We start from the raw sequence: 10,947 nt of genomic DNA, 5'->3' as shown, positions 1-10,947 counted from the left end.
GCGAGGTGCATGTCGGCCAGTTCAACGTTTGAATACTTGTCCATCCTACTGCCTCGGGAACCGGTTCGCAAATGCTGACTTCCAGCGGGATCGCTGTTCACGCGACCTCTCTTTCAACGTCCTCTACCGTATGACGAAGGCATTTCGGACCCTGCAATGCTATGTGATTCCTATTCGTCTTTGTGCCCCTATACCTCCTGCAAGTTTGTCGCACTGGTAGTGAATCACCCTGTATATATTTATTTAATTAATTTATTTTTTTTGAAAATACACAGGAATCCTTATCTTCTGCTTCCGTGTTTGAAGCAATAGAGCATTCAGTGTCCGTATTGTCTTCAGCATGAAGATCAAATACTATTTTATGTTGCTTAGTATCGTCGGTGATCATACTGTTTTGCTTTTCTCATTTCAGTTCATCAGCAAGTAGCTTTTCGATTTCTCTTGTCTCTGATCAACTGGAGCGATTTTTTGTGGAAGTGAATTTTTTTATTTTTATTATTTTTTTTTTACTTGATAGATGCAATATTTCATGTTTGAAACAATAGAGCATCCAGTATTCATCTCTCTTCTCGTGGAAATCAAAACAAAGAACAGCTAGGGTCCGTCCTGAAATGATTAATTTCGACTTATTTTCAGTTCTTGGTGGTTTTGAATTTTTTGATTTTTTTTCGGCCTCAAAGATCACATACTTTACAGAATGCTGAGCCATGCAACTAGGACACTATGGAGATGTAGTGGTACATTCAGTTTCTGTGGGTCTTAAGATACAGTTTGCAAGTCTAAGCTGTTCTTGCATCAACAGAAGGTTGGAATTAGCACCATCTTTTCTGATCATTATTCATTTTGCTTGTATCGTCACTTTCTGATTTGTAACTGCTAGATTATATCCTCTTATGAAATTGAAGACATTCTGCTAACTTATTTGCCATACATCTGTCAATGCAGAGAGTCGCTGTCTCTTGAAGCGCATTTGAGTTTTAGTCTTTGTCATGTATAGATTTGGAAATCACTGTCCATTGGTTTGCTTTCAATGAGTCTTGGTAAGAATTTTCCCGTTTTGGATATTGCCAAGAGTTACTTATTTTTGTTACATAACTGAGTAGTGTATGTGTGCACATGCAAAGATACATTGGAGTGATGTTTGGAAGGTACCCAGTGCAACAATATATTATTATTATTATTATTAGCTGTATGGTGCAAGAAAGCCTGAGGCTTATGATGCACCATCCAAAAAAAAAAAAAAAAAAAATTCTGAATTACCGAGAGAGAAAGAGAAGAATGATGACCCTGGGTGTCCAAGCTCATACTCACCAGAAGTGAGCCCCCTAATGATCAAGCTACTTCAATACAGTGTCTGAGGATGTTTTGATCTATTGAGAACAGTGGTACAGATGTTCTAGAAAATTTACTTACTTATCCAATAACTATGGTGCTGTGTTTAAATTGGACCTTCCATGATTTTCCAACAAAAACGAATTGTAGCTGTTTCTTCTTAGGTGAGTCGGTGGCTACTATTTTTCATCCAGTTGCCTAAATTATTTATAGTCCACTGCAGTATCTGTTCTCTTAGATTTATTTTAAGATTGGCAAGAACAATTTACACTATTTAGTACACATTTACTGTTCGAATTAATTCAGAAATTTCTATTATACACAAGGTCGGATTTACATATGGACTGAGCAGACCTAGTAATCTAGGGAGGCCTCGCCCTCCTGACAAAAAAAAAAAAAAAATATATTTTTAAATTTACCATTAATTTTATTTTATTTGTAACGATAAAAGCCTGTGGCGTAGCTAGGCCAAAAGAATGTGTAAGCACAAACCCAAAATTAAGGAACACATTGATGGCAGTGCCAAACGCACTCGCCCTTGATTTTACTATATGGTCCCAGTTGCTCAGTAACATAAAACACGTAATGTTTGAGTCCATGACTGTATAACAGTTACACAAGTGCGTACTTAATGTATAGTAAAGTTCGTGGAGACTTTAAAGCTCTCAGAATCAAATGATAAATTCAGCTATAAACAATACTAGGGTTCAGATCATTCTCGACTTTACGAGTTAATTCATTCCTAGCACGCGCTCGTAAAGCGGGAATTTATTTTCCATAGACATAAGGTTAAAAATAGGGGTTACATTCTCAACAATGAAATTAGTTAGCTAATTAGTTTATGTTTAAACAATGATTGATTTATCGAAAGAAATGAAAACGTGTCCTTTAAAATCAAGCAAATTATAAGAGAAATTATTTACGACTCGTTGATCACTCATTATTGGCTTGGCATTCATCGGTTTGTTGCACAAGGAGTCATCTTCTTCAGAAATGTTTCAAGAGACGTTTGTGTCCAAGATAATCTCTTTTAATTATAAATTTCAAGATTGCATTTTTTAACGACACACATAAATTGCAACTAACACGATTCACATGGAGTAACAAGTTTACGAAGCTTACAAAAAAAGGAATGAAGAGAAGATTATGAAAATTTGTTTTTTATACGATTGAAGATTCAGTAAAGGGGAAACACATTCCACCATAATAACGTAATAAACCACAAAATTCCAGGTATTGGCATTTTCACAAATGCAAGATCGAGTTTATAGCCATTTATAATTGCTTGTAGTAACAGAAACCCATTAAACCAGAAAATGCAAATTGTTTTATGATCGTAACCTCCAGAAACGTGCTTTAAAATATCAAAAAGGCATTTAAAATTGATTCTTATAATGGAATACATGATAATGATGAAAGTGTAGTGCATTTTAATGGTTCGAATTGGTAACTAATACAATTTAAAACCACGCTCACGATCTTTTATATGGCCTTAAGGTCACGCTTGTTACCTTAAAAATTACATTTTAGAGATAAATAGCTGTTATACAGCAAAACAAATTACCAAAAAAAAACTGTTATTGGGATCTTTTAATGATATGACGGTGTCACTGGAACTGATCAATATCGTAAAGTGGGGTACTGTATTGTATAGTTACGCATGTGGTTTGGAATGAGGTATTTATGAATGTTTAACATTAATTTTTTGCATTTAATTCATAATTTCAATTGTTCATACTTGATACATGGGGAAAAAAAAAAAAACTCGTAAACCTGGGAACTCGTAAAGCGAGAACTGCCTGTATATCATTATAGCGTGCGTTTTGAGAACAAGGGAGGATTCTTTTATATCATTGTGAAACACAATATTTAATTTTTACTTTTTTGTGAAATTATGAGTACATAATATGAAAGCGGTGCTAGTTAACGAAAGCGACAAAAAGAATAGATGGAAATACTCAGCGTTTAAAGCCGATCATGTCATATTGCTTTGTACAGCAGGCAGAAACAGCCCTACATAATCCCTCAGATACAGAACATTTGTGTTTACAAACAAAAAAATCAAGACTACACTGAGCAAACTGAAGAAAAACCAATTTATATATAGAACACAGCCTCCCAAGAACTTCAAGAACCGTTGTCGGTAACTACCATTACAAAAAGTTACAATGAAGTGACAGGACCTACAGCCAAAGAATTAACACAAGCCACTGAAGGAACATGACGAGATAGTTACACCAAAAGCAGTTCAAGCTCATTAGCCTTAAAGACTTGAAAAACAAAGCAAATGATTTCAGTGAAAACACTAGCATTGCATCAAAAATACCAACTGTTCATGTTACTAGTGATTTCAGGGACAACAATGACGTAGGTTTATGGACCACATTGAATAAAGAAGATATATCATTCTGGATTGAGAAAGCTCCATCGGAATGTCAGCAATGGGATGGACCTTTTACCAATTCGAAGCGAACATACAAAAACCAAGCCCGATTCTGCTCAAAGAATTTATTCCATTCCACCAAAGTAAATGGAGAAACCTACTGTCAAGAATGGCTAGGGTATTTTTCCGCAAAAGGAAAAGTCTACTGTTTTGTGTGCAAACTCATATGAACTGTATGGTAACATACTTAACAAGAAAGCGTGGTCAAACGCTCACATCAAAACTCGAAGAGCAAATCAAAGCAGAGCAGAATTATTGGAGGCATGTACTTCAGCGATTTATTGCAATGATTTCCTTGGCAGAACGCTGCTTGGCATTTTAGGGGAAATGATGAAACAAGTTACCATTGTTTGGTTCACCAAACAATGGTACAATGGTAACTTTCTTGGATTGCTTGAATTAAGTGCCAAATTTGATCCCTTCCTGTGTGCTCACATAAATTAGTATGCAGGTAAAGGCTCTGCTCAGCCATCATATTATGTAAAGTGGTTATCCAGTGATAGCTAATAAAGTTCGAGAATCAATACTGAGCGACATCAAACAAGCAGGTTATTTTTTCAGTCGATTCAACCCCCTGATGCTTGACTTGGCGCATTATGATCTTAGCTGCCAATGCGCCATTAAAAACCAAACCAAAATAAACCAAAACCCCAGATGTTTTCCATGTTGTTCAACTTACTGTCATTGTTTTATGATGACCTCCGCTGCCAACTCATCACTCGGATCACTTTTTTGCCCAGAGATAGAGAACAACACCTCCTGGATGGGAGACAGGAATATATTGCTTTCTCAAAGTTCGCTGAAGCCCTGTACAGAAGAAGACGGAACCTGAATGCACATTAGCCACATAATGGCTAGAAGCCAAAATGTGCATAACACCAAAGATGGACTACTAAGCAACCATGAAGATAGACAAAAAATCTGAATGGACGAATAGCAGCTGTTCTGGCGGCCTGAGCCAAGCACTAGCCTGGCTCTCCTTTAATACCCCTTCCTGGCAGGAGGACGTGATGACCAGTCGCCTTGCCCCTGCTACCCCACCTTTCCTTCTGGTGAGGCATGGGCATGCCTCACTGACCACCTGGGGGAATCTGTGTCCCCCATACTTCTGCCTTTTCCCCCAACCTTCTTCCTCCCCTCCCCCACTATCTATACGCTAAATTTAATCTAGCCGAAAAATAATCTTCGCCCAGTCTCAGCCTAATTATCCTACGCAATGCCCTACTCCTGCCATATGAATGCATGCACACGTGCTGTATGCAAACATCCAAAGTAATTACGATTGCATGGATGCGTATATATTATGTATCACTGTTGTGTATATGTGCATATATGTGTATATGTACATAAGTTTTTTTTTTTTTTTTTTTTTTTTATGTCCTAGCTGCCGAAATCTCAGGAAATTAAGCAGCAGGACCCGCCAGAGTAAATCTTAGTCTACTGGTGTTTCCTGGTCTGCCTCCACAGGGCGAAGGTGGGGCAACGCTGGGCTCCAGCGGCTAAATGACCAGATGAACAACGGTACACATTACACAGGTACAATACCCACACACTTTTAAACCTCTGGCTTTCCCTGGAAACTGGTACACCCACAAAGAAAGCAATGCAGAAATGGGGGAAACCCCTGGGGCCGCATGACAACAATATACCTTACACCTTACTGTCATTGTTAGACATGTTTCTCCTAGTGATGGATTACCAGTTGAATGCTTTCTGAGTTTTTTTGAACTGGAAAATCAAAAAAAAAATCACCGGTGAAAGTATGGAGTGCTCACAATTTGCCGTGGTTAGTACCTACCAAAAGTGGTCCAAGGAAGGCAAACCGACGAACCACCAGCAAGGTGCTGGACAACCACAGCTCACTGACACTCAATGTGGCGAAGACTCTCCTGGATGGTACATGGCAACAGAAGGGCAACTGTGGTGCAACTTGCTGGTAACTGGAATAATGTCACAACACACAGTACATTGAAACCTGCTGAAAATGGCCATGCTAACCACAGTCCGCCAGCAACAGTGCCTACAATGGGCATGCGAGCATCGAAACCGAACCTTGAGTGATTGGAAGGTCTGGTCTGATGAATCACGTTTCCTGTTGCACTGTGGACAGCCGGGTACGCATACATCATTTACCTGGGGAAGTGATGGCAACTGGATGCACCGTGGGATGAAAACAAGCCTGTGTCATGCTTTGGCAGATGTTCTGCTGGGATACCCTGGGTCTAGTCATCCATGTTCCGGGCACTCTGACGTCTACCACCTACCTAAACATCATTGCTGACCAGGTACACCCTTTCATGGCAACGGTCTTCCCTTATGGCAGTGCCATCTTTCAGCAGGATAATGCGCCATGTACACAGCCTGGATTGACTGGTTTGCAGAATGTGAGGACTTCCAGTTATTGCCCTAGCCTTGAAATTCCCCAGACATCAATTCCGTCAAGCACGTGTGGTTTGTGTTGGAATGGCAACTCTGATCTGTAGCGTGTCAACCACGGACCTTACAGGATCTGTTGGTACCAGATACCACAAGACACATCTAGAAATCTTGTAGCATCCATGCCTCGCCAGGTACAAGCTGTTTTGGTTCATTGATGTATACAGTATATATATATTAAAAATAATAAAACTGTATTGCCTAAGAATCATATGCTAATAAAATTATTTTTTAATTTTCAGTAAATATTTTAATATTGTTTTATGTAGTTTAAAATCCAGGTGTACTCTACCTAAAAAAATTCAGAGGATGTACAGCGTATACCCTCCACTACATCCCCACTAAAGAGGCTTCCTCAGAGTGCTTCAGGAATACTAGCAGTTCATAAAATCATATGAGTGCCAGAAGTGTTGTGAATGATGGAGGCAAGCTGTTCATTGATAGATTCAACTATCTGCACATTAACTTCTGGTTAACTTGGAGATATTTTATTATTTCTGAGATCTTGAATACAATAAGTGGAAAGCAGCAATAATCCGATGGAATTTCATAGAAAAGCAATTACTAAAGCTGTCTTGTGCAGCATGTTTGCTTTAGTCTTTAGCCTTTTTAGTTGTACACTACAACTAAAAATATAAATAGCCTATTTCTTTCTTTCTTTCTTTTTTTTTTTATATTGTAACATTGTTTTGAGCCTCTGGTGGATTATTGGAACTATTTTTCAAAAAAACAATATCTATTAAATATAATGATTGATTGTTTTACATTGTTTTTAAAATGTAATATAAAAAATAAGTTCATTTAAAAAAAAAATAGCTAGACTAATTATCCCATATATTTTTATAAATAAAATATTGCATATGAAAGAAAATCTCTTCACGCAAAATATGAAAATTCAAGTTTTCAGAAAATTTCTAGGTTTCTGAGATCATTCCTAAATGTATTAGAAAATGAGGAACCTTTCAGACACAAATTAGTCCTATAAGAAACAGTGCTACGGAATTGTTTGGCAGCCAGTAATCAATATAAATAATACATTACTGAAAACCCTCAAAGCAATTTTTTCCTGATGATACTTCAACTCAATTATTACAGCTGAACAGAACTAGGATAAAAAGATTTTTCCTGAAGCTTTACTGTTTGATTTTGTGCTCTCAATGCATTTTATCTGTAAATTGCATATATTCTATGGTCAGCCTGACAATTTTGTTGATTAAGAAAACCCATGTTTTTCACCCAGGTGAGGATTTCACAAGTGCCATTCCCTGGTTTTTTGGGAAGGGCATCACACAATTCCTACCCGAGATTGACTAACTTGCTGCCTATAGTAAAAAAAACAAAAATTCTCTTATCTTCATGGAACTCAATCTCAGGTCTCTCTCTCCTCTCTGTCATGCCTGTGTGATGCAGAATAATAAAAAAAAAAAAAATCATAATCACTGTGTTACAAATAATAATTGGTAAGGAAATAATACCACTTGCTTTCCTAATGAAAATTTTATTGATATCTCTGTAAAGTACTGTTCATTGCTTATCCATTTTAGAAGTATAGTTGGTCAGTTAACAATCAACTTTTTGATTGTTAACTGAATATTCTAATTTTTTAACCTTTGATAACAGCAATTGGACGTAGTTTAATACATTTTTTACTGATACCAGCAGCGTGACAAGTATTTACAACATCAGTTACATTTTTATAAGATTCAGGTGCCTCTTCCATGACTAGTTTTGGAGATGCCACACGAATAGAGATCCCCATTTCAGCAAGCTTCTCCAAAACATCTTGATAGTCTAAATTACGACGTGATTTGGCTCGTGACAATGCACGGCCTGCCCCATGACAGGTAGTTCCAAATGTTTCCTGCATTCCTTTCTCTGTACCGGTTAGAACATAACTGCAGGTTCCCATGGTACCACCAATTAGTACAGGTTGTCCTGTCAACTAAAGAAAAAAAAAAAAAAAAAAAAAAGATTGTGAAGTTATGTGTTATTTTAATACAGTAAATCAAAAGTCAAATCAGAATAGATTTTGCTAAAAACAATTATCTTATTTCAACGATTATCTTCATTCAACAATAGTAATATTCAATAATCTTACTAATACCTTTTTTTACAAAAAAAAAAAAAATGCTAGCACACAATTAAAAAATAAGAAAATAAGTAGGCAATTTTTTACCAAAAAAAAGTGAAGACAACAGATATGGACATGATGAAATGTAATGATTCCTATATTTCCCTCACCCCCCCCTTAAAAAAGTTGTATGAATCAAGGTGTAGTCAACAAGCTCTGATACAATCCAGAGAGGAGCCCCTATTTGTCTCCAAATACAGTAGCACATCAGTCATCCAGAATAATTTGAAAGCCTTATTTTCCTTCTTCTTTTTTTTTTTTTTTAAATGGTAGTATTTCAGGCAAATGTTTATTATGTTACAAGAGTATTTCTGTCTGTTTTTTTACTTTGTATATCTGGTGAAATGTTGGTCATTTCACCAGATATACAAAGTGACAGAATTGTCATTCACTTCCGCAAACCCAATTGTGCATGGCATATATTTTTTTTCTCTTCATATCATGTTAGGTTTAGTTTAGCCCCCATATTCGGTAAGAATAATATCGACCTGAAACTGTGCGATTTCATTTTTATCAGTTTTTTTTAAGATAAAATGTCAACGAAAATAAACAGCACTGAAATGGGCTGGAAGAATGCGATAAAATCAATTGATACTGTTAAGGATTAAAAAATTACTCAATTTTTTTCCAGAAAAAATACCTATCTGAATATACATATGTAAATTTGCGAATTTTTATGTATAAGTTATTGTTATTATTTTTAATTAAATAATTCGTTTTTTTTTTACAAAATTTAAAGTCTTTTCTCTTTTACCTTAATACGTAACAAAATTTATTTAATCTTACCCTACATTCGATTATCCAGAAGAGATCTGACATTAATTATTCCAGATAACTGAAGCTTTTGTATATAAACTGTACCACATAAGGTAGGCATTGATGATCCTCTCCAGTATTTTGCACAGACAGCTTGTCAGAATGACTGGACAATAGTTGGCTTGGACTTTGGAATCTTTTCATCTTTTCCTGGCCTTAGGAAAAACCTGCACAATTGCCTTATGCCAGGAATCCAGAAGCTGCTCCTCTAGAAAGTTTCTATTATACACACACAGCAGTTGGTACACGGATTTTGCTGCAGATGGTTTGTTTGATCATTTCATAATGGCTGAATGTCTTCAACAATACTTTGCTTGGTAAGAGTTTGAGCTTTTTTTTTTTTTTAATATATTATTTTTTTTAAACTCTTCTAAAAGCCTAATAAATCCTATGGTAAAAGGCCCATAATAAGAATGAGAATCCTCAGATTTGAAGTTAATTGGCTATTTTTCATTCATTTTTGTTTTGTCAGGTCAAGGAACTTTTGGGAGTAAGATTTTGAAGAAAGCAGTAAAAAGTTTCTCCAACAGCAATGGCCATTGAGCTTGAGTCTGCAATAATACATCTGCTGTATTCTGGAACTGATGATGGTTGGGATGTATATTTTCCCATCACTTTCCAAATTTTGTTCAAGACAGCATTAGTGCTGGTTGTTTACGTAATAGTGGATGTAAAGCAGATCCAAGATTTCTTTTGGCTCTGACAGGAAATATACTGTGCTCCAGCACATGCACATTTAGAAGCTACAACCACAGCCTACAAGATTGGCTGTGGTAGAATATTGTTGGAATATCTTCCAAGCTTTGTTTTGAGCCTTTGTTGCTGCAGTGCATTCTACATGCTATCATGGTTTGGGAAATGGTGAAAACTGGGTGGATGCCTTCAAAATTGTAATGGCAACTATGTGGACATTTTCTGTGATGTATGCATCACTGATAGGCTCATGAGTAACTGTACTGATGTTCAACTCTTTCAGATGTTGAAAGGTATTCCATTCAGCTTGATAAATCTTCCACCATGGTAACCTAAAAAGGTAGACTTGATCTTGTATTAAGTAGGCTAGTTATCAAGGGGAAGTGATCACTTCCGTATAGGTTCTCCTCCACCTCTGAAGTAAGTGAAGGAAGAAGAGAAGGTAAGCATGTAGAAAAGTCAACAGCAGATTATGTTCGGGGTAAGCATATGGAAAAATGTGTAAGTTGCCACATTTAGAAGGGACAGGTCATTGTCGGTGAGCATATGCTCCATGTCATGTCCCCTTCCATTAATATTGGTACTACCGTACAGGGGGCAATACATACAATGAGATCATCAATGTCTATCTGGGTGATGTCAGCTCCAGTTGTCAAATAAATCAAACAGACCGTTAATAAAAACCCTACTGAACGGTGAAATGCTACTGTTTCTATGTTGGTGGAAAGCAACACAGGTTGAAATGGGGTCTGACTGCCCACAAGGATAGCAACTCCAAGGGCAAGTCCATTCCCAGTCCTGTCCTTACATATGATAGCAGTATTATGAAAGCATGGGTTTTCGTTTGCCTTCAAATATGCCTCCTGCAAGCAAAAGCAAACTGGCTCATTTACCTGACTTAATTTACTTACCTTCATCTGAGATACTTGAATAAATCAAAGATCACGTAAAGTCGTCAATCTCCGTCTGCCGTTTACATCAAGTGAAGCTTCATGCAGATGCATCCGTACACCTCTGCAGCACCACCCTGAGGCACCAGGACACTGCAAAATTTACATGCATTCAACAACACATCTTCAAGTTAGCAGCTGCATGG

General features: G+C 36.9%; 1 protein-coding gene across 1 annotated transcript in view; it reads right to left on the bottom strand.

Moving 5' to 3' along the window:
* Nucleotides 1-7,693: 7,693 nt before the first annotated feature.
* The window catches only part of RtcB (RtcB RNA ligase), a 119,964-nt gene continuing 116,710 nt past the window's right edge, over nucleotides 7,694-10,947 (bottom strand). The window contains exon 10 of the mRNA XM_090387072.1: nucleotides 7,694-8,153. Within this exon, the coding sequence (XP_090243198.1) occupies nucleotides 7,815-8,153 (339 nt within the window). The 3' untranslated portion in view covers nucleotides 7,694-7,814. The remainder of the gene's footprint in view (nucleotides 8,154-10,947) is intronic.

This window comes from Mastigoproctus giganteus, chromosome 13 (genome assembly GCF_048544385.1).
Source record: "Mastigoproctus giganteus isolate SK-2022 chromosome 13, ASM4854438v1, whole genome shotgun sequence".
NCBI lineage: Eukaryota > Metazoa > Arthropoda > Arachnida > Uropygi > Thelyphonidae > Mastigoproctus > Mastigoproctus giganteus.
This window is presented reverse-complemented; position numbering and strand designations above follow the sequence as displayed.